The sequence below is a fragment of the Thermobia domestica genome, chromosome 12 (genome assembly GCF_964235325.1).
Source record: "Thermobia domestica chromosome 12, izTheDome1.hap1.1, whole genome shotgun sequence".
In the NCBI taxonomy this organism is placed as follows: Eukaryota; Metazoa; Arthropoda; class Insecta; order Zygentoma; family Lepismatidae; genus Thermobia; species Thermobia domestica.
In genome coordinates, this window is record NC_137465.1 from 136,774,369 (window position 1) to 136,802,086 (window position 27,718).

At 35.6% G+C, this 27,718-nt stretch overlaps 1 protein-coding gene across 1 annotated transcript in view; it reads left to right on the forward strand.

Moving 5' to 3' along the window:
• The window catches only part of LOC145666674 (uncharacterized), a 282,579-nt gene that overhangs the window by 174,748 nt on the left and 80,113 nt on the right, over positions 1–27,718 (forward strand). Inside the window, exons 5-6 of the mRNA XM_081734149.1 lie at positions 5,064–5,275; positions 13,260–13,442. Coding sequence (XP_081590275.1) covers positions 5,064–5,275; positions 13,260–13,442 — 395 coding nt within the window. The remainder of the gene's footprint in view (positions 1–5,063; positions 5,276–13,259; positions 13,443–27,718) is intronic.

Here is a 27,718-nt window from a genome sequence, read left to right on the forward strand (position 1 = left end):
CAAAAGCTTCAATTCAAAAATTAGTCATGAACACTTTCTGTTATATATAGACGGGTTAAGTGCAGTGAAGTAAGTAAGGGTGAGGGAAACAAACGGAGTTTGTGCCCTGGGCGCAAAACTGGATAAATATTTATTTTCACTATAAGGCAAGGAAAGGAGTTTTAGCAAACTGAAAATCATTTACAAATACAGTAGAGCGTCGATTATCCGAACGTCGGTCAACCGAACGACCGCTTAACCGAACTGTGTACTCGCTCGCACCTGTTACTCTCCCACCCTACCGTCCATCATCCCCCTCACTCCCAAACCAAGGTTCCCACAGTAGTCGCCGCACTGAGCCACCGCTGGCGGAACATTGCTTCTAATGGAGCCTTCATAAGGCGCTGCTGACCGGCCAAGCCGCCAGTCGCTGTGTTTCAACAATCAGCACACTTCTTTTTATGAATAAATTTACTGTACAGTACTTCTTTTTGGCAAATAAACATGTACAGTTCGATTATCCGAACAAACCAGTTTTCCGAACACCCATGTCCCCCAATTACTTCGTATAATCGACGCTCTACTGTACCTCAGAAACTTAACAGGACAACAACTGTGTTGTGCGGACAACAGAAAGTAAAATAAACCTTTAACGGAAAATTCTGAGTTCTGGAGTACAGTGTTTAAAATTTTTTTGTACATTCTATGAGAGGACAACACATGCATTACAGTGCCTGGGATAAATTCTTCGTTCCTTTCTTAAATCTTTCTGGACAGTGTTGACCTTCCCCAACCAATACGTATAGTCACCTCGCACATTAACGTTGTTCTTTTCATTACTGCGACATTAAAATAAAGTGAAAAATTATCATCACGATTAATAAGTTTTAACTGACCACATCATGTGTCAACACTATTATTTCTGAATTTCGTGATAGAATTGCGTAATTACTCTAAATCTCAAGACGACAGATGAAATATCCTCACACTACCCAATGCCTTCTGAATTACCCTCAATCTAATATAGGCCTAACCTATTGTTCGGTCAACCAGGAGGATGATTGAAGTTCAGGTCAGAATTCAACCTCATAATATTGTCTAATTAGGATTAATTTCTTATATATATATATATATATATATATATATATATATATATATATATATATATATATATATATATATATATATATATATATATATATATATATATATATATATATATATATATATATATATATATATATATATATATATATATATAAGCCCGTTCTCGCACGGGGAGAATACGTTTCACTTTGAACGTAAAAAGCAATGAAAGATGGATCTGGATTTAGACGGCGTCGGAATTGTCACTATTGGTCTCAATAACCCCGAAAACTATGGAGTTGACACTAATATCGGTCATTTTCGATCATATTTAAATATCTTCCCTTCCGTAAATCGCACCGTCAAAGTAAAATGATAAAACTCATCCCACTCCCAAACCCCATCTACGTTGAAGATTTGATCAAGATTGGTCGGGTGTTTCAAGAGTTATGAAGCAAGAAACATAGTTTCCTTTCATTTTTATATATTAGAAGATATACAGTACTCAGATATAGGTATCATCATATGGTTTCAATTTCAGGCTTTTTGGGTCTCCTGGTTCGATCCTTGGCCACAGTAGTTTGTAAAATAAAATGGAATTCCTAGTTTAAGGTTCCTCAATTATGCACAGGAGCTATGGGCATCGGTGATGTTGGTAATGTGTGAAATGATGAAGTGAATGAAGTCTAAAAAAAGAAGGGAGACACCTGAGAAAACCCAGATATATGATGTTTGCTCGGCGCAAAATGCACTTTACATGATCTGGTATAGAACCACTTGCGATTGTGGTGGACTACATCGAGCTTATGGGTTTTCTCGGGGCCGCGGTGGCTCAGTGGTAGAGCGTTCACCTCTGGTGTTTGGGGTTCCGGATTCAAACCCTGCTCCCGCCAAGTGAACTTTGTGGTGGACAAACACCGTGTGCGTGGGTTTTCTCGGGGTTCTCCCGTTTCCTCCCACTGACTTCATTCCACCATTTCATTCATCTCTCATCATCACCGTCTTCTTTAGCCTAACCGGCATAACGTGGGACGTAAAACTAAAAAATTTCATTTCATTTTCATGGATTTTCTCGCACATTATTATGCCATAAAATATTTCATAATAATTTACTTTCATCGATTATTCATCTCTTTAAAGGGCATAACGTGGGACTTAAAACTAGAAGTTTCATTTTATTTCATTTATTTTCTGGATCTCTAGAATAACTTTTTGGAACTATTCATAAATTTAACATTTTAAACTTTAACTTCACAACAATTCTTACTTTGCAATTTCATTCAATCTAATTATTGATTTTGAGTGACAAAGATTTCAATTGTACCTGATTAAAGACAATCTCATATTTTGCCCACCTTTGTTATGAACCCAAATTCTGTTTCTTTTATTCAAATAACCACCTTATTCGTCTTCACAATACTTGATAAACGCCATAAAACTGAACTATCATCAACTTAACTCGAGACAAGCACACTAAACTTTACTGTGTTAGCTATTTAGTCTACAACGAAGCTAATGCAATGGCTATTAATGATTATGTTGTGTCAACTAGGATTATTTTTCTAACTTTCTTATTTCAGAAGCACAACTACTATTATTAATACCTATCACTACGTAGTTATTAACACAATTTTTAAGACATACAAGGTCTGTATGATAAGTAATGAGACTCGCCGCGCCGCGGCGCGCGTGTCGCTGGAGCGGGTTTGTCGGTGATGGAGGATGTAGGGGGGGGGGTCCGAGCAAAGCAACGCACCGCGCGTCAGTTGGCTCCGAGCCTTAGTGGAGCGCGGACAAGCCTTGGACAAAGCCCTTGTGAACATTCTTGTCACGGCGGAAAATCAACAAACATGGAGGGTTCCATCGAACAGCGTTATGCGATCAAATTTTGCGTTCGCCTGGGGAAAACGGCTACTCAGACGCTTTCTCTCATCACGGAGGCCTACAAAGAGGAAGCCCTATCCAAAGCCCAGGTGTTTCGTTGGCACAGTGCGTTCCGGAACGGCCGGGAAAGCGTTGAGGATCTGGAGAGGGCTGGACGCCCGACAACAGTGACTACGGACGAAACTGTGGCAAAAGTGAGGGATCTCCTGAACTCAGACCGTCGATTATCGTTGAGATTGATTGCTGATGAACTCGATATGAACCACACAACAGTGCACAAGATTGTGACGGAACAATTGGGAATGAGAAAAATCTGTGCGAAACTGGTGCCGCGAGTGTTGACTGACGAACAAAAGCAACGACGTGTTGATTGTTGTCAGGAACTGTTGAACCTCATGAACAGTGACCCTAACTTTGAAGATGACGTCATAACAGGTGACGAGTCGTGGGTGTTCCAGTACGACCCTGAAACGAAACGTCAAAGCGCGGAGTGGCACACTCCTGCGTCCCCGCGCCCCAAGAAGGCCAGAATGTCGAAGTCAAAGGTGAAAACAATGTTGATTGTTTTTTTTGACAATGTGGGGGTGGTCCACAAGGAGTTTGTACCCCAAGGACAAGCCGTCAACGCCGCCTTCTACAAACAAGTCCTTGAGAGACTGCACAGGAGCGTCAAGCGGAAAAGACCGGCGATCGCTAGCCGGTGGAAGTTGCATCACGACAATGCCCCTGCCCACACCGCCTTCTTAGTGACCTCCTTTTTGACCCGGATTGGGGTGGAAGTCCTTCCACAACCACCCTACAGCCCAGATGTGAGCCCGGCCGACTTCTTCCTCTTCCCGAAGCTGAAGCCACGCTTGAAAGGAACCCGTTTTGCAGACGTCACAGCCATCCAAGCAGCCGTGACCACATTTCTAAAGGACATGCCGGCTGCTGACTTCCAGGGAGCGTTTGCAGCGTGGAAACATCGATTGCAGAAGTGCATCGACGCAAGAGGAGAGTACTTCGAAAGCTTTTAAGTCCCTGTACAGATCAGATCAATAAAACAATGTTTCCAGACCTGGTCTCATTACTTATCATACAAACCCTGTATCTTGAGTAAATGGAATGAATCATATTCTCACGAAGTTAGTTGGTAAACTGTGAACTTAATTGTACTAATACATAGACGACTCGTTAATATTAACAACACTAAATCTAAAATTTTTGCATTACACTGATTTAAATCAATATCTGTGTTTTAGCTCCATTCAGCGGTTCGTGTATTAAAATACATTTTAGTATCTTATAAAAGTTGATTCATGTTACTCTCCTTGCATTTTATCAATATCAGCTAATGGCTAAAGTCCCTACTAAATGTTTTTATTTTTATAAGGCTCTTTGCTAACCTCACCTATTTTTTTAAATTAATGAACAACTTAGGCAATGAAGAATATCAAGAACTTATGAAGTGGAAAATAACTGGATAATAACCAGAAAATGCGGCTTCGTGGCTGCATAATCAGTGTTCGCGCCTTTGGCGCGGGAGACCCGGCCTTGATTCCTCGTGGGAGCTCATGCTGTTAGGATCCCACTTTAAGCTGTAGATCCACGTCTCATATGGCCTCGCTGCCGAAAAGGATACGAAGCAATAATCCAACCAAGCAACCAATGAACTAACACTATTTTACGAATCTTTCGTACAGCGTATACATTTGGGAGTCCAACAATTATGATGTCCCTAGCTACACACCCAAATTTCTGGTCTACTAGAAAAAAGTTTGAAAACTGTTTAATTGAATTTTGTACATATTACCTGATTCAATTTCTACAGGTGACTTTAGCGAAGAGTTTTAAGAAGTCTATTGTTATCTAACTGTCTTCTGTCTAGCTAACGACATTTTCAGTAGTCGAGAAATCAATATCAAATATTAAAAATGTTACCTTAATGAATTATATAAACCTTAAATTTCGTTTTATTGATCAAAATAGTATATTTTATCGATTTATATTGTACTGTATATTCCGATATTTAAGAACTGTTCCTTCAGTCCTTTAAAAGAAAATTCTCTTTGATCGTGTACATTTCTTTGTTCCAAAGTAAAATAAAAAAATCTAAAACTTCTTTTATCCTATAGGTATGAAGGAATGCCTATGGACTGGTTCCCATGCCTTTCCCTTCCAGTATACGCTGCCAACCAAACTTCCGACGTCGTTCCACGGTCGCTATGGCTATGTGAGATATTACTGTGAAGTTATCTTAGAAAGAATGTGGCTTCCAAATGTTCGCAGAATGGCGCTCTTCACTGTTAGTTCTTCCGTTGATCTCAACATGAACCATAAGTCAGAAGTAAGTATATGTAAAATCAATTACAATATTTTGTTGGGTATATGATCGGGAAGTGTAATCAGTTTTTATAAAGGTTTAATTTGTGGGAAGGAAGTACTGTTTTCTTTGTTAAATATGAAGAATAAATGCCGGGGATATTAATGATACTACGGAGAATAAACATCTAAAGACTTCACAAAATTGATTCCTAGGAATATCCTTGAAGACGACAGCATAACCATCTGCAGAAAATCTAAAAATTATCTAGGCATTTTCCATCTCTAGGCCTACATCTCATACAACCAGTGGTACTCACAAAATCATTACTGTCCTAGTACTTCACTAAAGATAAGACACGAAACTAACCGCACTTTTACTTAAAAAGTTTCTGGAAAATATAAGCTTGGTAAGCATTGAAGAAACTATTGATATATATATGTAGTTCACCCATTGAGCTTTATAAGTTTTCAATTGTGTGAAACCTCATTCCACCAAGAGGCAATTTACGAAACTATTTGTGGAACCTCCCACCAAAAAGTGTGACTACTAAAATCGAAAGTAAACTAGTAGAAAATAAAAATAAACTACTATTCTTATTTGGGGACAACCTAGAGAAGAGACTGGTAAGCCGAACGTTGAAAATTCAGACCTACTTTTGAAAGACTTTGATCGATAAATTGATCTTTTCGTAAAAGAAAGCTTGGAATTTTGTGGTCAAGCAATTTGTGTTGCTTGATTTTTATCTCGAAAAGTTATATTTTCTATACGAAGTTAGAACAAAAAGTATGGAAGCAAATTCGATTTAAGTGAGATAAGACCGAATTACATGCTTATAAGTATTGCAACACTTTTATAAACAACATTACTGTCTCTCATTTCCTTACCTGTCGTAAGTAACGAACAATTAGGAAAAAATCACAGTAATCTTGTAGGCGTGTATCCGAATGCTCTGTAACATATTTTTGGTCATTATCTTGGACATAATACAATTCAGCCATCTTTCAACATTGTATTTACAATCTAATTACGATCACTTAATTTTAGGTCTGTGTTGATTGATTTACCGACACTAGTCGGTGAACTTCAGAAGTTTGTTACTGAATTTTCTCTGTCTGTCTGTCTATCTGTCTGCGTGTGTGTCTGTTATTTGTGAGTTTTTTCAGTTTTGAGCTCTTTATTCGATAGAGCATCAAAAACTATCTGAAAGAAGTGATGGAATTTTTCGCATCACTCTTACCGTTCCCTAGATAATAGCCAAAAAAAGTTCCGATTTCGAGAGATTTAAGGAGCCATATCTCGGGAACCGTAAGTCATAGAGAGATGGTATTGTTGTTGATCAATACCAATATTGATTAAATACCAATACCAGTTATTGATTTAATAATTATTAATATATTTAGAATTTCATATAAATTTCGAAAAATAATTCTTTTTAAGTTTGTTCTTTTAATGCTCTTCGAGAATTCGCAATTGTTTTTTTTTCTGTTGTTTCTAGTTTGATACTATGAAATATCATTATGTTTACTATAATAACTTAGTACGAAAGAGGAAATACAATACTATTTAGAAATGTCCACGTATTTCTTCTTGAGGAAAATTCAAACATAGTACTAATTTTCGTCATTTGCCTTATTTTACAACGAAAACTTTCACAAAGACACTTTCTCCTACCTTGGTTGTTTTCTTAGAGATTTTCCTTCATGTAGTCCTTGTTAGAATTCTGAACCCTTAATACGGCAACTACAAGCTGGAAAAAGTAGTGGAACGTGTCACTACAAGGTTAAAAGTTCTTTTCAACACCAGATGTTGATAAAAGAGAAGGGGCCTGAATATTTCTTCTTAGGCTGTGGAATTACACTGGATCGTTGGTGGAAATCATTTACCGAATGTGGTTAAGTTCTTTTAATAACATATCTACACTACCGAGAGTAGATTTATTAATTTTATTGTTTGTTGCATTTTATATATTGAACTTGGAATCTATACGCAATTGTATGCAAGGTTGCTGGCTCTTAAGATATAGTTTAGTCAGCACATAATTTTCCTGTAGCATTATAAATTTACTACCTAGGTAGTATCATCACTTAAAGGTTCAGTAGTTAATTAGTGAACGCGGCAGATTAAAAGATGAAATGTCTGAAGCCTATAAAACATTCTACTTTATTTCTGTGTTTGGTAAACTCCAAAAGAAATGGCTGAAGAGATCAGTTACCTCAAACTGTGCAATTCTAGTTTTTTTCTTCAATATCTACGTACATTCTGAAACATTAAACAGAGTATTGATATTCTCCGAAGTAGTCACATGCTTTCGTTTAGTGTCACCTCATTGGGTAGTTGAATGGAAGTTTCCATATCTCTGCTAGATAAATCAAAGCATTGATAAGAGGCTGTTATAGATTATCAAGTTAATGTTACCAAATTTGAGTAGAAGAGTTATTTTTTATTGAAGCAATATTCATGTCATTGTGAACTGTTCAATTATCACCATTACAAATACACCAAAATCTTGTTTGTGTAATTACAAATTTCTAATGACTGCAAGATGTTCACATAAACTTCGTCTCTCTCACAAGTGCATCACATAAAACAAAAATTAAGCACTACAGTGCTATATGTAGTGTCGTCTGTTCCAAGTTACCTGCCATTGGGTATTACATTATCACATCACTCCTAAAAAGCTTTGGAAACCATGTGTATTAACATAGAGAAAGAATAAAAAAACAGACCTAAGGATCAATTTGTAGTGCTATAGTATCGATTACACCTAACAAAGGCTGATAGTGTGACAGAGATTCTAAATCTCTCAGAGAAAGTGGATCTTGTTTTCTATATACGTTTTGAAAGCTAATCCATAAAGGAAAATGAGCTAATGTTAGAAACAAATATATATCATATCTTGACATCCTTCAACATTTCCCTTTAAAACCTTTATGTTAAGCCATACGTCATTAACGATTTTCTCCCACATAATAAGGACCTTTTTGTCTTTACGTTTTCCACAGAATCAGTTTCATTTTAAATGAATTCTCTGTGCAAATTATGAAAATCTCTGCGATTTTTGAGGGAGATAGGAAGAGCTTGGGAGAGAACAGAGTTACGAGACATTGAAAGCAAAAATAATGAAAACAATTTTCTCCTATACCTTGATAGTTCTTACTAAGATTCTCTCTAGGCACGACACGGTGGTCTTTGGTTGAGCGTAGTATTTTTTCACGTTTTTAAAGATTTTTTTCACCATAACAATTCCTTTGCTTTTTTAAAAGTAAAGTTAACAGTTAGTTTCAATACTATTTGAAGATGTTTGGACAAATAGGAAGTACGAGGACGAGTAATTATATAATTCACAGTACAGTGAAACTTATCTATGTTGATCAGCATCGATTCGATTGAAAAGTGGCGAACTGAGACAGACGGTCAATTTACAGAAAACAAATGTATTTTGAAGCAAAATCTACTATAGACTGTAATGTAACAGCTTATAATGAAATAACTAATTATTATCTGTGTATTGCATTATACATACATATATAGTTAAGTATTAACTTACTCTTACGGATTGCCTAAGATGTATCTGGTTTTTAATGTGTCTACACGGAACATTTTATTAAGTGCTGAATCCGTAATGCTGTCAAAAAGAAAAGGGAAATTAGCATTACAAACCTCATGAAGTGAACCTTATTTTTTATTTAAAAAAAAACGTGATAACTTAATTTCACAAAAGTGCTAATTTCCCAATCCATATTGTAGCCAAATCAGGGATAAAAGTGGATCTGAAAAGGTAGGAGGACGGTAGGTAGCAGAATGATGTCACACCGCCCCTGCCTATCTTTGCCCATTGTAATTTTTTAGGAACTGGGGGACGCCGTACATATTTTTTGGAGGTGGGAGGAAGGCGTCCTCCGCGTTCCTTCTCACTTTTACCCCTGAGCCAAATGATTTTCGGATCAAGTTTGTTTTTTCCTCCTATTAAAATAAAATAAGCCGAACATTACCTACTTTCGCCATTTTAGTGAAAAAAAAAAGAAATGCAGCAAAAGAATGTGTTTGGACTAACGCTTTGAAATGACTTGCAGATGTGTAACTTATGAAATCCTTATCCATGAGCTTGAAGAAACAAAAGGGCAGAAAGGTGCTAAAGTCCCGTATTTTTAGCTAGTTACTTCCGAAAAGTAAGTTGAAGTCTTGCATTTTGAAAGCCCATTGAGGCTCTTCATTTGCGTAACATGTCATTTGTTTAACTATTGTTTTAAAAATCCTCCTAGATGTGATTGTTGTGATTGGTTTTCAGTCCTAGATGTGTGGTACTGTAGTGCCCTTAGTTTGCAATACTGCAAAATATGGAATTGTAAGTTTTCGTTTTACGCGTATATTTGAAATATGTAATAACCTGACGTAGTTCCATTTGAACAAATCCGAAATTCATATTAGATCAGCAACTCTGTTAATTTGGTCATATTGAGGAGTATTATCTAAAAGTTACAAGAATGTATCATTGTAAATGCTTCACTACATATATAAAATATGCAGTACCTTAAAATTATTTATGCAATATACAATAAGAACACCGTACGTAATGAATATAAATATTGATGTGTCATTCACACACTATGTTTAAATTTGTTACTTCGACATGGTAATTAGCTATAAAATGATACGGAACATTCTTTTTTTTCCCAACCTTAAATCCTCCGGCGACGATAGATGTAGTAACATAATCAACTATTCGAAATACTAAAAACATTCATACTGTCTCGCTCCTCTTACTAAAGAAATACCATAAGTAACCTTCTTTTGTATTTGGAAGTAGCTGTTAATCTGTGTTGACCAGCAAGCAGTGGAGAAAAAACCTCTTACCTTAATTCTTTTTAACAGTTTGCAATGTTAATCCGATAGTTATTTGTGTCAATTTCTTGCTAGCCATTATAACGATAAAGAACATCTAGCCCTTTTTTGTCCTTCTTTATTATAGTCTATTTTTATTACAGTTTTTTTTTAATTTCTAGAAGACCAATCTAGAGGTAATAGTGAATTATTGCATTTTCATTTCTCATTTGAATTTTTGGAAACTTCAAAAATGTATCTTGATATTAAAATGAGTTCTTGTTTTCTGCACCACACATAATTTTGGAAACGTTGAGAAAAGTAGCTATTTAGAAATTATTTATTTTCACAGACGTTTTTTCACATTTATCTGGAGAGAACTTATTTTAGAAGGAAACATTGACACGTAAAGTTTTTTCTAAGAAAAAATCTTTTGAATATAAATATAGTTTATTTATATGTTTGTGTTTTTAATTATTTTTATTATAATTTTAATAACTCCAAATTATTTTGATAGTTGAAATGAAAATACTCTTTGAACAATCAGTTTTTCATTGTAAATGATTACACAAAAAACGGGAGTCCTTAAATTCAAATTTAATTGTTCTTTGTTTCGTAAATTTACAGTAGAAGCTGTTCTCCGCAAAGTCTATGCATGTTAGGTTAAGGACCATTTTGTTTTCTATTTGTTTTTACATACATTTTTTCACATTTGTAAAGGAAAACTTACTTAAGAAAAACTTTGACACCAGAAGTTTTTGTATGTCAACATTTTTTTTTTTTATAAAAAGCATATTTTGTATTTACAAATATAGTTATGGATATCCTGATATTTTAAAAGTGACATGTAAACGGACATTTTTTAAAAATAAAATATTAAGATATCGTTATCAAGCATCTGTTGCTATCCCGATGTCCTCTCCCTCCCCCCTTTCGTCAGAAACACAGTTCACACAGTTCCTCTAGTATTTTCGTGCATCGAAAACTGTAACACCAAGATGCATCGTGAGGAATGAGAAAAATGATTACCAGTGAAATATGTACCACGTGACCAGATGAACAACGCGTTTCATTTACAAACTCTAAAACTTACATAACTGCTGCTGTTAAGGCAAACACGTAACGAGACCCCACAATTCTTCCATAACTACCCTAATATTTAAAAAAATGCGGTACAAAAGAATATTATTTGAAATAAAATATTGAAAATACTTCTACTAAACACTACAATACAAAAGATGTGAAAAGGTGACTATCTTGGTTTATTGCTTTGTTGGAGTTTAAAGTCTCTTTCAGCACTGCGGCTATTTGGGACATTGGCCTTCAGCTTAACGTGGAATGCGAATCATTAGAGCTCTCATCTTGAAGCAAAACCCAACTCTCTCGTGCCTAGGTGCGTACATTAACCATGTAACTACAAGAGAGCTCAGATGAGCATCTTTCAGGGAGATTTAAATATTGTTTAATTTGAGTTTAACTATTGTTCAATGTTCCCTCGTGTTTATATAGTTAGTGTATACATCTTGGTCGTAGGAGATGCGGTTCGATTGCTAGTGGAAACTCATGTGGTCATGATTCCACGTTAAGCTATAGGTAAACTTCTCATGTAACCTCGCTGTTGAAAGAAATGCTAAACTTTAATCCAACCAGTCAATGTATAAGCAATGTTAATGGAAGTTACAAAGAGATAATTGGAAAAGTTTAGTTATCATATTTTTTTTTTTTTTATCAATCAGAATACTCTACATCGTGTGGAATCAACAGAGATAAGTAATATACCTATACTATTGAGGCACTAAGAGCCAACGGAAGATTTTGGGTATTTTAATTTTCATTACTGTGAAAGAGTAAGATTCAACTTTGGTTACGTCAAAGCGACATCAGGTGGCTAACTAACATTCTTGAATTGAAAAATCTGTCTGTCCAGTTTTCTTTGTTAAAATACTTCCCTTTGGAATTCAATCAAAGAAATATGAATTTTATTAATCCAATTGAAGTTTCGTAGAGCCAAATGATTAGAATTATTTACATACTGTTGAAAGAATATGACATTTTAAAGCAAAGTAAGTGGCCAAGATTTAAAAATAAAAAGGCTGTACGTTACACACAATTAACACGTACAAATATTGATTTTTGTGACTTCTTTAAACAGGCACGTAGCCAAGGGGGTTCCAGGGGGTCCGGACCCTCCTTCGAGACCAAAAATGAAAAACAATAAGAAGGATGAAACAAAAATAAACGAGAAAAAGAAGAATCAGCGTTAAAAATAAAAAGCTACATCAAGCTTTTGGTTACTCTTTCTTATGAGGAGATTAGTATTATTTGCAATATATGGTGGCGAACGAGCAGGATATCCTGGAAAAGACAGAGAATTTGAAATTTCTAGAAAAATTACGGAATTCTCAGAATTTCTGCTACTAGTCAGGAAAATTTCAAGGTTTCTAAAACATAGTGTGGACATTTTGTAATAGTGTGGACATTTTTTATAATGATTTTTCGTAATCGTTTCTCTACAGCATCAAACATGTTATTTCAGAAACAATTTCTACTACTTCTTTAACCTCTCGTTTGGAACAGGTAGTAGTTGACGGAATAATGAAAACAAAAATGAAGTTAATGTGGAAAGAAAGTTCTGTTAACATTTAATTCTAAAGAGAAAGGAATGCAGATATTGTAAAATATTTTACAAGACAATATTGAATATGTACTTTTTATAATGGTGGATGTGTACTTTTTTTATAATAGTTGAGGTCATAATGAAAGGAAAATTGTTATATTTGAATGAACAGAGGAAGGAATGTAGATATTGTAAAATCTTTTTCTATACTTTTTATATTGTTTTACTCGAGATTTCTTCATAGTTGGTTATTAAAATACTTAATAACGTATCCTCATTTTATTGTCCTAACAAATTAATATATGTTGCCAGTAAAATAGTTTAGATTGATCGAGCTCCTGGGCCTTCAGTATTTCATGTCAAACCCCTCCTCCTCTATTACGAAATCCTGGGTAAACGAATCACTGTGTGTTGCCACTAAAATAGCTTAGAATGATTGAACCTTTAGTGTGACGACCACAGTATTTCATGTGACGGACCCTCCTTCCCTTTACGAAATCCTGGCTGTACCTGTCTTTAAATCGTAACTGAAAATTGTATTTTAATTATCTGTTTTCCTTTACGTAGGCTTCTGCTGGTGGTCAGAAAACTACAAATTTCTGTTTCTTTTGTTGTAAGAAAGGAACAATAATTGTTGAAGCTCGTATTAAGCGAAGAGGCCATGTTCCAGGAGAAGAAATAAAAGTGTTCGCTGAAATAATTAACATGAGTGATAAGAAAGTACTACAAAGTCATGCCAAGTTCTATCAGGTGAGTTACCAACTTTCGCATGTAACATCTAGTACGCTGCATTAAGACAATATTCAGTTGTGTCACCATTAGACTCACCCAGGCGTTTTGAATTACAGTGAATAATCTAAAAACAAGAGCATAGTATCTGCTGAATGCTTTTCACGACATAGATTTGAATACGTGCTAGTTATGAGTCATAAATTACTCATCCACATTTCGGTCTATAAGAAAAGCTATATTAACAGCTATTAGCTTATGCATATTGTGTATACTGTGTGATTCACTTTCTACATTTTTAGAAGTTTGATATACCAAAAACTCCTATACAGGGTGTTACAAAAATTGTCACACCCGGCGGGAACTCATGCGGTTCGGAGTCCACGTTAATCAGTAGGTCCACGTCTCATATAGCCTTGCTGCTGAAAGGGACGTTAAACTAAAAAAAATGTCACAACATATTGCGAATGGATTGCTCACATTAAAATTAAAAAAAAAAAATCATATTGATCTATAGTCGGAAGTGCATAGTTTCGTCGTTATAGGATGCCGAAAAGGTAAAACAAATGCACTTTAAAGGTCCATAGTTCTATTATCATAGTACCGATCGTAGTGGGGTTAAGACATCATTGAGCAACTTTTACTATGTGAAGTATCCGGATATCCATGTTTAAGAATGCTCCAGAACTTGGACAATCATTTTTTTAAGAGGTTGTTTGGAAATACTTGATCGCTGTCTACCTACATCTCTAAAAATTGGTGTGCAAGTTCTGGAGCATTCTTAAACATGGGTATTTGGATAGTTCACATACCAGTTCCTCATGTGTTGACCCGACTACGATAGGTCCCATAGTAGTGCGGCCATGAACTTTTAAATTTCACTTACTTTTCTCGTTTTCGGCATCCTATAACTCTGAAACTATCCACTTTTAACCCTTTCCGGATTTCGGCTTTTTGGGCTATTTTTTAGACTTTCAGTCAAGCAGCTACTGCATCGTCACTATTTATCCTAGGATCATGGTTCATACCTCATTCTCTTCAGAACAGAGCTGGCTTTCAAATGGTACCACTTGCATGCTCATACCATATACCAGGAGCGGGAAAAATGATGTCAAAGAGAAAACTTTCGGAGGGAATTTTTTTCTCGGACTTCCCCCCTCCTGGAACGGCCCTGTGTAAACGTAGCCATCTAAAAAAAAATCTGATAAATAGTACTTGGTATACTGAATGTGTGTGCCAAATTTCAAGTTTCTATCTTGAATACTAAGGGCGGGAGAAATTTTATCATGAATTCCCACAATGCCCCAAATTACCACAATACACTATGATCTCAGGGAAAAAATTTCCTGAGACATCCCTAATTAACCTAGGATCATGGTTTGCACATCATTCTCTTCAGAATAGAACTGCCTTTCAGACGGTATGACTCACGTGTCTCCATCGTGTAGCTAAGGCGGAAAAATGACGAAAAAACGGGATTTTTTTTGGTAAAATATCCCTTTTTTCAACTTTTAGCCCCTCTGGACCCCCCTGTTTTAACGCAGAAATCTGAAAAAAAAATCTGGTAAATACTACTCGGTGGACTAAATGTTTGTGCAAAATTTCAATCTTCTACGTGCAAAAATAAGCCCGCCAAAAAATATTGAACATAGGCTTAATAAATGAAAAAGTAAATTTTAGACTTATGACGTCATCACCTTCTATGTCTGGACGCAGGAAGGTCTGAAACCATACGTAATGTCTTCTACAATGCCTCTGGACTTGAAAAACAAACAAAAAAAAAACCGGACGAAAAAGCTCAAATAGAAGAGAAATAACGCAATGTACCATGAAAAACGAGTATGGTACAAATTGTACCATAAAATCCCCAAAGGGTTAAGCATATGTCCATAACCCTGTGAGGAATCTGTTCCCAAAATATTGTGACATATTTTTGTAACATCCTGTATATATTTACTGTGTTGTGTCCATGTGTTGTTACCAGGATGTAGAGGTTCAAAAGTTAGGCATTGCAGTGACGGTGACCTCATGCCCTACAGATTCTCTCTCTCTCTCTCTCTCCCTCTCTCTCTCTCTCTCTCTCTATATATATATATATATATATATATATATATATATATATATATATACAATTAAGTACTCACATTTGAATTTCATTGTAGACAAAACATTCCACAATATACGTAGAAATAATAAAATGCATGAATTATTAATTTAATTGTAACATACCATATACAGTCACGTGCGTTTTTTTTTTTTTTGTATATTTATATTTATGTTATACATTTTCGTAGAGGGAAAGTAGAAATTCGTAATATCACTCGTGTATAGATTTTTTTACGTCATTAGTGTGAATCAATAACAACAGCACGTAATCCTTCTTTCAGTTAACACATGTTGTATAGTACAGCTATTATACAGCAGGTAGATAACACATCGCCCACTTAAACATTAATAAATACTGACATACTGAAACATGTAAACATATGCAATAACAAAGGCAAATCTAATAAAATCTAATTTGCACTGTGGTATCCAAAGCCCCACGAAGCATAAGAATCAATATCTATGAACATCATCTTCCAGATATTGAGACAGAAATAATATGCGGTACTTCAAAGAAACGCCACAAAGTTTTTGTTAAGTAAAACTTACTTTGTTAAAGAATTTCAGAACTATAAGGTTATATAAAGTGTTTGCTTATTAAGATCACCCAATGGAATCTATAAGATTGCACTATTAATACGTCAGTCTGTTACTGCACACGACAAGTTTTAAGCGAAAACGAACTTTTAATTTAATTTTTAATTTTATCTTTTAATTTAATTAATTAATTAATTTACTTTTAATTAATTTATTTTGCAATAGACACCTAGTGCGATTATCTCGGCCGATGTCGTTAAAGAAGTAAATCCGTTAATCATCTTCACGGGTAACCGTAGCTATTCGTATCCCGTTTAAAATATCTAATAACATTCCCCTAGCAAATGCAACCTGTACAGTAGCAAAGGCATGTTGGTTGCCTAATAATAAAAGGATAGACAGCTTATCTTTATTTCTGGAAATAATAACTTCTGTGTTAGAGAAGTTCTCAGAATTTGTGTGAATGCCTTGATTTTAAATTACTTTCTTTGTTTGTGATGCCATAATCTCTTTCATTTCTGGACTTTTCTTTCAAAAAAATATTTTTGAGAGCCTGAAGGTAGCAGGAAATAACCCAAGGTTGGTTAGTCAACTTGACTTAATACAATCTCGTAGTTGTGATCGTTCGAGGAGACATTATGATATACAGTGTAATTTGCGTACTTCACCATTATGTATGTTGATTATTATTCTCTTGTCTTTCACCTTTATAGCGAGGAAGATTGCCGATTTCTGTTTTCTTTTGTTTTTACTTTCAAAAGATGCGAATACAATTTGAACACGCAAAGGTACCTGTGTAGAAAAAAAGAAAGAAAAAAAGCTACTTTCCGTGCGATTATTGCAAAGCACGCTAGGGAGCTAAAGATACTTATCAGACCAAGCTCTTCATTCTGTAGATTTCATGTCTCCTTTTTCCAGATTTTGGCCATATTTTAAACTTATGCTATTCTTTAAATAATATTTTAAATAATCATTTATTTTTGCAATGTAAAATTACGTTTTCTACCTTCATTCGTACTTACTGTCTGGTTTAAGTCAATATCTGTTTGACTATAGTTTATTACACGTATTCTGCTCTAACAAGCGTGTTATAAGCTTGAATTAAGACAATAACTTTCATTCAAAACATGTTAAACGCAAACAACTATCTTAAAATAAATAAATAAATAACAATTAACTGGTATTAAGTAATTCTGCTTACAAAGCAAACAGAAGAAAAGCGAAACATAATTAGTTGAGAAACCACTTTATTATACAATAATAGATGTTATGTTTCTGATTTGTCGTGGTTAAAATATTGTAAAGCATGAAGGTTTCAAAGTAATCAAGCGGAATTCAACCTCTGGAGTAGAAGTTCTAAGGATAATAGCTTGGGAAGAATCACTTGGCAAAAAGATAAAAAAAAGGCGTCTGCAAAGAAAATTATACATACATATATATAACGTTTGCGAGGTGGTTCCTAACACCAAGGTAAGACGAAAAATAAAGACCAACCTGGGTTCATAAATGCTTCCTTTCGGGAATATAGGCTGTCGAAAACATGAAAAAATGAACTTTAAAGGTCCATAGCTCCAATAGTATGGGACCTACCGTAGTCGGGTCAAGACTTCACTTAGGAACTAGTATGTGCCCTATCAAAATATCCATGTTTCAGAATCCTACGGTATTTTCACAACAATTTTTATAGAGGTAGTTGTTACTGAATACTTCAATTCATACCTCTTTAACCACTCGATCGATCTTAAATTTTCAGCATAGATGAGGTTCTGAGCTGTTATATTTTTTTTTATATAATTTCACTTTGATGGTGCAACTTAGGGGGTACGGTGGGGAGGTATTTAAAAATGATCGAGAATGACCGATTCATAGTATCGGATATTACTGTCGAATTCATAGTTTTTGGAGCCGCTGAGACAAACAGTTTAAATCCAAATTCAGCCCTTTTTGTCTAAAATTAAACATATTCTTCCCGTGCAAAGAACGAGTACGCGTATTCTGCTAGTACATAATAAGAATAGATTCAAATGAAAAAGGAAAAACAACATACCATATTCAGTCCCATAATTAGAAGACTTATTTAAAAACGTATTTAGCCTTTGAAGGTCAAAATTGAGCATACATGTATTATGAATTTTATATTAACATTACGTAACTTTGTATGCACTATTTTGTTAGATGAGTATCTACCATACTTGCGGCAACACTATAACCCTGTCGCGATTGAACTTCTATGATTTCTGGTCAAACAATTGTGAAATATAGTTTCTATAGGCTCCTTTTGAGACTAACTTAACATCGTTCAGGGAGTTCTTCAGATACCAAAATACATGATAGTCTGATAGTAGCAGATCCAGGCTATACGGTGGATTTAGTGAACCACCTAGTCAAGTTCTCGCAATTGGTTACGGGTCGGTAAAGATGTATTCAGTTTAGCGTTGTCAGGGTGGTACGCGACACCCTTTCTGTTGGCTACTTCTGGCCATTTCTTTTGAGTTGCTAGATGCACTCGCACTAATTGATGACGGCAAAGATCTAAGTCTATCGTTCTGTACGATGCGTAACACACGGTGTTCTTCAAATCCTACTAATCGCATAGTATAATATTCCAGCTGGACGTTAAGTGTGGGCTTTACCACAGGCTGTGGAGCTTTTTCTAGTTTCGACCACGATATTTTTCGCACATTGTTTTCATAGGTTTTTCATTTTTCTTCACTCGTAATTAACTGTTTCAGAGATACCTCGAAATCGTTACGTTTTAGTAGAGATTCGCAGATAGAAATTCACTTCAGTGAACGTATTTAAGTCAGATCATGACGCACCCAAACGTCAAGCTGCCACGTTCATCCAAATGATTTAAGACTGTTTAGTGATGTGCTGATTATATGCCAAATTCGAGAAAATGCTGAGCCATTACCTCCATATCGCCCGTAGTATACTTTCATTTATACTTAATTGTGGACGAGGCTTTAATTGTTTCTTTACAAACTCAGAAGTATGGGAATGTATGATTTGATAAACAGAAAAGCGCCGTGTAACAATTAACTTCTCAACTAGTACAAAACCCACATTATACGGTTCATCATCGTCCAACCAATTTTGATCCAGTCCTAACTTACTTACCTTCTTGGACTTATTTCTTTATGGAAAACTGACTGAAATGTAAACGAAATTTTTAATAAAAATACAAGAAAGGACCAGAAAAAATACCCATATGTTACGCACATAGACTTTCTTTTCCATCTATATGTAAAATATGTACGCTGCTCATTTACATGCTGAGTTGTCCTTTATTGATTTGTGGGCGTGAGAGAGGCAAGTATGTTGTCTATGAGCAAATAAAACAATTTTTGCGTGTTATGGAATAATCGATTTTTCTGTTGTGGCTAAGTGACCTTAAATGTTTATGCTATCAACACATTTACTTCATTCCACACATACTTAAGAGGAAAGAAAAAGGTACTTCATTATTTTATTTTGTATGTGAATTGGAACAGAAAATAGAAAAGAGAACAAAATAGAACTATTGTATACATAATATGAACTACTTACAGTTCTATGTAGAAGTGACGTCAGGATAAACGATCTAATTACTTCTTTGACGTAGATAGCTACAAAATTAATAGTTTTAATCAAGTAAATTGTTGTATAAATACGTATGTTTTGTGTGTGCGTAGAGGGTGTAGAGAGTCAATATTATAGAAGGAAAATTAAAAATAGATCCATGTACTATTTGAAATAGTAATCATGACAGGGAAACAAGGGCTGTTTAAATTAGTAGTACAGGTAGCATGCATGTAGTCTCAACGACTGGCGTCACTTTCACTATTTTACTGAAGTAAAAAATCATAAGTTTTTATGACATGCAAGTGATAGCGTCGAAGACTGAACTGTATGCGACTGGTTTACTTAAAAATATAAAATGTTGTTTTGCTTCAGAAATCACATCAGTAATGTTCCTTGAGAGAGTTTCATCATAGCAAGATGATAATGAAAAATATAGAAAATTAATTATTAAAAGAAGCATTACCGTCGAGGTTTTGTAGGCATGAGCAATGTGACAGAGCAGCTAAAGAAGGAAGTATCGGAGAATGAATTTCAGAAAGAAGTTTCTTACAAGAACCAGACATTCTTCCATGCAATTTTAATTCTTTGGAATTTTAACTGTCATCGATATTTCTGTATTCGTGTCCTTGTCGTTCTAGGTTACTGGAAAAACGAGTGAAAGAAGTAAAATTAAGTAAAAACCTAGTAATGAGTAGTTAAAAAAGATAGGAAGCAGGCCTGTACTTCGCCAACAGATCAACTGGGGTTTGCGTCCTCTACACTACTGTTTCCATTTTTTCTTTTCCTGCACGGTCGAAGTACAACTAAAAATTAATCGAATATTTAAAGACCCTAACTCCATGAAATAATGGGAATATATCATGAATACCATATATAAAGTCAAACGTGTCAAATCGAATGCATAACCATCCTACCCCACTTGCCGCGATAACACGGGGAACGCCAGAGAATTGTGCTAGATTTGGTTAGGCAAACGTCTGCATTTGGATGGGGAACCACCATTTAACGTTGAGGTTTGGCTGGGCTAACGTAGGGAGACTGGTGGGATTTGGTTGGGTGAACGAACATTCAACATTCTCAATGTCGTTGTGGCGTGGTTGGTACAACGTTGAGTAAACGAAGACCCAACTTCTTATGGTTAGAAAATGGATGGGAAATGGTTGCCAAAAAGGCCAAAGCTGACGTTAGATTACCGTTGGAATGTCACATCGCCACCATTTTCCAACGTTGGGCCAGTCGATTTTGCTACGGATGGAATCATTCCACACCGAGAATCGAACGCGTAACCAAGCGCATAGAAAGCATCTGAGTTAGTAATTTAACCAGGCAACGACAAATAAGACATTTAAAACTCGTTACATACGACTTAAATTTTAAAAATATATAATTGGAAATGTTCACCGTCTCCTTTAGCCTAGCCGGCATAACCGTGGAACGTAAAACTCAGAAAGAAATGTGTTTTACAGTATTTTAGTAGTACATAATATCAATATGCACTTTATTAATTCATAAATACATTTACTGATACATTTTATCCACATAAACATGCTAGTTAATTGTTTATATAACGAGTAACTTCCCTTTTCAGCGCCCATACAATAGTATGTGTTTTGAATAATGTTCACCACAAGACGGAATTTGGGGCTGTCTCATCTCGAAAAATGTAAAAATGCTGTCCCGCCTCGGAAAGCATATCTTGAATTTCTATTGGAAGTACTTCTTTTGTCTTTCCTCATCTGGTATATCATTACTATAATTGTGGTTTGCCTTCTCTCGTGGATAACACCAGTTCTGAACTCATTTCCTGTTTTATTGTAACTCTAAGGATAAAGGTACTAAGATGCCCTTGAAACGTCAGTTAAATGAAACACTGATCAAATATCAGAAGTTTAACTCATTTAGTTTCATCAGTATGGTTTGTAATTCCCGTACGTCTAAATTCTCAAATTCAATCCGAATTTTGTTTCGGCTTTTATTTTTTTAAAAAATAAGTTTGGTTTGCGAAAAACACATTATTTTATATATTCTATCTGTTGGTGTGTCTACCAGAGAGACACACAATCTCAAGTAGTTTATGTATCAGCATTAATTTTGGCCAAGACATAAAATATACTAAGTTAGAAATGGTAGTTAGTTCGTTGATGGAGGCTATTTCCAAACCGGAAGTGGTAGAAATAAACCAATTCTAGTTAACCAGTATAGAACCAAAACGGTAATAAACAGTGGGAAGGAATTTCCTGTAAATTCTTTAAGCGTTCCAAGTATATATTTTATCACAATCTTTAACTCTCTATTAAAATAGGAAGTGATAGAAATTCACTCCCACTCACGGTTTCAATGTTGATCTACATAGAGCAAAAACTATAAGAGATAGTGAGAAATGCTTTCTTGAAATCGATTTAGCGTTTTTTTAAAAGAGTAAATACCATCTGGTCTCTCAACCCTCTATTCGAATCGTAAGTTGCAGAAATCAACCACTTCCTGTTATAACGTTAATCACTGTAAAGTAAAAATGGTAATAACTAGCAAGAAGCGTTTTTTTTTTTTTTTTGCAATAAATTAAAAGTATCCCAATCTTCACTCTAATCTCTGTACTAAAACCAGAAGTGATAGTAATCTACTACCACTTACGAATTCAATATTACTTGAGAAAATATTACGCTATTAGTAAATCTTAAATATAATAAAAGTAAATTGCCATAGCAACACTAAAGGTTCTGAGTGGAGAATTAGAGTTGCCAACCTCAGAGAACAAAATTATCGGTTTTCGTCTTTAAAATTATCGTATATTACAAAAAAAAAATACCTTATATATCTAATGCTCGTATCAATTGTAGAAACAAGTATATTACTACTAATAATAGCAATAATATATTATAAATATATCTAGTAATCTTCAGTTTCGAACTCCAAATCCAAACCTGCCATACGTCCCGTAAAAAACGGGACAGTCCCGATTTTGGACCTGAGTGTCCCCGCGTCCTCGTAAATTTAGTCGGGACAGGAAAATGTTCCATATTTTAATCCCGTCCCATTTCTGCTATCAATATCAGTTTATTCCAACAATGAAAAATAAAAAATTCCAACATTGGCTGGGAATCCTGTAATTTGTGACTGAAAAATAAGCTGTAAGTAACATTTAATAACTTCGAGGAAGTTATCACACCACCCTCTCCGATTTGATAGTGAGCAAACGAATAGACTCGCAGCGCAGAGTTGCAGTTGTCCGTTAGCAGTCAAGGGGATTTGAAATCTTTGATAAAGTGGACGAGCTGAGCAGTCGTTGACAATAGGTGAAGTGTTCCAATTTTGTACCAGTAAGAATGCCTAAACCGAAGTGCATGTTTTCTTCTAATTTGAAGGAGAAATACCCGTTTCTGGAAGCAACGAATTTGAACTATGAAGCTGACTGCAACATTTGGAATGCTACTTTTTCTATTGCACCTGGTGCAAACTCGAATACTCTCCAACACCACAAAGCAAACAAACAAGATGGCTTCAAGTGCTGCTATATTTACAAGCACAGGGAAGAAAAGTGACTTTTCTCCAGAAAGACATTAGATAAGTTAACAAGAATTATAAATAATCTTTTTGAGAAGCTAGGGGCACAAAATTGTGGTTTGATCTGGGGCTTAGAAATATGTAAATTCGGCCCTGCCAATTACACACGACGTAAGGAGAAAAATTAGCCAAATTTTCACCAGATTAAACTCAGAAACGTAATTTTGGCAAATACAACCATGTAAATAAATATTGCTAAACGCGCGAAGAATATTGAAGGTAGATCGTATCACTGATTTAAATAAAACAAAATTATTTGCAGATTGTTTTTCAGTAAAGCATTTTTATAAGACGTCATCTAGAGTTTTTTAGGCGATTCTTCTATAGTTGGATAGTAAATATCTTCATTTCGTACAATAATTGCAGGGAACGAAGAGAGAAAAGTAGCTGCAGTTGAGAGAACTTGCGCGTATTACACTGTTGTTCACAACCAAAGTTACAGTTCATTTGGATTGTGTTGGAAAGTATGGAGGAGAGGGGAGGTCGAAGGTGTCCCGTATTTTCATGAATATATATATATATATATATATATATATATATATATATATATATATATATATATATATATATATATGCAGGCTTGAAGACAAAATATACAGGCTTATCTAAATCAGTGCCACTGTCCTTAGCAGTTTTTATATCCTTATTAACACTACTATGAACAACATCAGAAACGTAATTGAATTTAAAGAATGGATGCAGGGTTGCCATTTTGCCAGTTCTCAAATAATTAATTCATTTTTGCGGGAATGATTGACTGTGTGTATTTTATAATTGTGTAATGCACATCTACAATTCATTTACACATGTAAAAACTGTCAAAGAATGTGCTTTCTGAAATTATCGTATATTCACCTACTATCGCGAGGTCATTATCGTTTATAGCAGTGGTTCTCAACCTTTTTCGCTGACGACACACTTTACCGAGTTTCATATTTTTATTATAAATGATAATAATATCTATTAGAATAGTGAAACCAAGTAGTTTTTATAGTGACTCTATATAGAACTAATCATTATTGCTACCGCTGGAGGTGTTGACTGGTACAGCCTGTCTCGATTTTAACAAATTATTATTAAATTCTTCATGATTTTCAAATTCTAAAATTTCGTCACGTACCTTAGGGGACTGCGTCAGACGCCAGTGTGTTGCGATACATCAGTTGAGAACCACTGGTATATAGTATTAAGGCTTTATCGTATATCACGATAAATTATCGTATAGTACTCAAGCCTATAAGAGAATGGAAAATAATAGGAAGTTAATATTGTTAAGAGCGACGTGCAATTTAAATTCCGTCTGAAGTGTCCTCTCAAGTACATACAGTGAGCAAAAAAAGTATTCGTCTCAAAGCGCACACAATATAAATCATCTCATATATTAAAGGAAAGAAAATTCTATCGCACAATAATATGCTCATAGGTTTGTCTATATTTCCCAGCATAAAATAAAGGAAGAAACAAGTGAAACTTTCTCTTTCGTTTTCTACAGGTTACAATAAAGAAGAGAGACGTCACATTTATTGCCAAAAAAGTATTCGTCTTGTATCTATACCAGAAGCAACACACTCTTCGTAACGCGTGTCTTTGCGTATTATAGCTGCAAACGCTTGTCAATTGGTGAACTGTAGTCAAAGAGTGTATGTGTGCTGCTATTGGGGTCAACAAGAAACAGAAATCAACCAGGTGAAGACGAAATGGGCCGGAAATCAAAAGAAACAAGTAAAGAGGAAAGACGAATGATGATACGATTGTTTGGTAAGTGTAAATCGTTTAGTGAGACCAGTGTTAGACGCCTATGATTGGTCGGCCTATCACCAGCATTGAAGGTCTCATATATAAGTTTAAAAAGACAAAAACATGCAAGAATCTGTCGAGATCTGGGCGTCCATCACAACTAACGCAGCAAGATAAATGTCTCATCGCACGTAAAGTTAAGGAGAATTCGAAGTGAGTGCACCACTCATAGCTGCGGAGCTCGAACAATAGTCTCCAAAGAAAGTGTCAGTCCAAACCGTGAGAAACGTCCTCCATGAAGCTGGATATGGAGACCAAACAGGCCACAGAAATCCATATATCAGAAAAAAAAAAAAAACAGAAAAAAGGGGCAGGAGTATACAATGTCACACAGGAACGAGATATTTGACTTCTAGATTTTTGTTTCACTGATGAAGGCACATTTCATTTGTTTGAATCAGATGGACGAGTTCTGGTATAAAGGAAGAAGAATTGTGAACTTGAGGAAAATAATTTTACAGCTACAGTGAAGTGTAGGGGCGGCTCAGTACTTGTGTGGGGTGCATGAGTGCATACGGGGTTGGAAAATTGTTTCATTGTAAGAATAATGGATCATACAGTATACATCAACATCCTGAAGACATCTTCTCACGAGCGTTGAGCAAATGGGCCTAGCAGGTGATTACATATTCATCCAAGATAACTACCGGAATCACACTGCGCTGAATACGAAGCTGTGGCTCTTATACAATACCTCGGAAACCCTTCCAAAATCACCGGACATAACTCTAATTGAGCATCTGTGGCGCTCTCTGGAGACAAACATACGAAAACACCATATTTGAAATACGACTGATCTTTAAAACGCATTGTTGACAAAATGGAGGAAAATTACCAGCGTAACAACAGAAAATCTAGTTAGATCAATGCCAAGGAGGTTGGAGGAGGTCCTGCGGCGAAAAGGAGAACCCACAAAGTATTAAAAGTTGGGGCACAACAACACAAGCTATTGCAGATGAATAGTATTTCTTAGTAGACGAATACTTTTTTGGCGTGAAATATGTTTAGTTCATTTTATTTGTACTTTTTCGTATGCTTTGAATATGGAATAACTTCATTTCTATGTTTGGTATATATAAATGTAGTGTAATGAAATATCTGTGTTTCATTCTTCCTTTTACTATTGAGTTGAATGTCAATTATATGCGTTCAAACACTTAAGTTTTGGCCGGACGAATACTTATTTTGCTCACTGTAATAGTTTCCGTGGGGAATGATAAACAAAGCGAAATGAGGAGAATTGTTGACTTGAAGGCGACGGAAGAGAAACTTCCATTGTTGAGCCGTTAAGAAAAAAATCGAACTTCCATTTTCAGGTTGTGCACATTGTGACAAACCGAACTCCTTCACACGATGTACAATCTTGTTAGAAAACGTGGCCAAGGGCGCCCATGTTGTGGTTTCCAAGGGGGGCAAGTATAAGCGACATTTCAAATGTAGTCTCAAATTTTTAGGTAACTATTCTAAAATATCTATTGTGTTTTCGATCTTCCGAAACACTATTTCCTCTAGGGGGGGCGTGCGCCCCACCTTCCCCCCTGATGGGCGCCCTTGAACGTGGCCACCCAATTTTCTTTTAAAAAAGAAAAACAGTATTCTAGATTTGAAATTAAATAAAATAAACGTGGATTTTCTTTAGTCAATTGAAATATTTATTTGGAGACACAGTTGGCAAAATATGACCCTCCAAAAGCAAGGTGGGTGGCCAAGATTTTTTGAACAAGACTGGACATTGTGACACTGGTAATGTCAGTAGTTGATACGGTACAATAATATAGAGCAAGCTTTCTAATATGAAGTTCGCGCTCCCATAGGGCTCTATGCAGTGACGACGCCATAGGGGGTGGGGCAAGGGGGGCGAGCGCCCCCTAGTAGCTACTTCTGCCCCCCTGACTGCCACTTAGACTGCCCCACCAGACTCCTACAATCTTTAAACTTTCTACATGTAGTATTTTATATCAGTATCATAACCAATCTCATTGTCAAATTGTGGTCTACTTTCCAGGTCCCCCCCCCCTTTGAGACCAGAAATGAAAAAAATAAGGAAGGTATAAAACAAAATGAAATGATAAAAAGAAGGATCAGCGTTAAAAATTAAAAAGAAAACTACAGGAAGCTTTTGCTTACTCTTTCTAATGAGGATATTTGTATTACTTGCAATATGGTGGCGAGGTAAGCGAGGTATTCTGAAAGAGTCAGAGAATTTGAAATTTCAAGAAAAGTTATGGAATTCTCAGAATTCCTGCTACTAGTCAGGGAGATTTCAAGCTTTCGAAAGCATAAGTGCCGTTATGTAACAGCATGGACATTTTTAATCATAACTTTTCGTCATCGCATCCTTGCAGTTTCAGACATGTTATTTCAAGGACAATTTTCTGTTGCTCCTTTAACCTGTCATTTGGAACCGACAGTAGTTGACGGAATAATAAAAACAAAAAAAATATGTTGAAAGAAAGTTCTGTTAGCATTTGATTCAACAGAGAAAGGAACGCACATATTGTAAAATTAGTTGAATATACACATGCTTCGCACAGGGGCTGTATTTGAAAGTCAACGCCTGTGGGAGTATCACCATTGATCTCAGCGACCGCGAAAACTATGGATTTGATACTGATATCGGTCATTTTATGTTATGTTTTTACATGTCTCGGTATCCACCCCCGCTGACTCCCGGCCCGCATACTTGCACGTCATCGCTAATGGAAGTGTCACCATTGATTTCAGCGACCGCG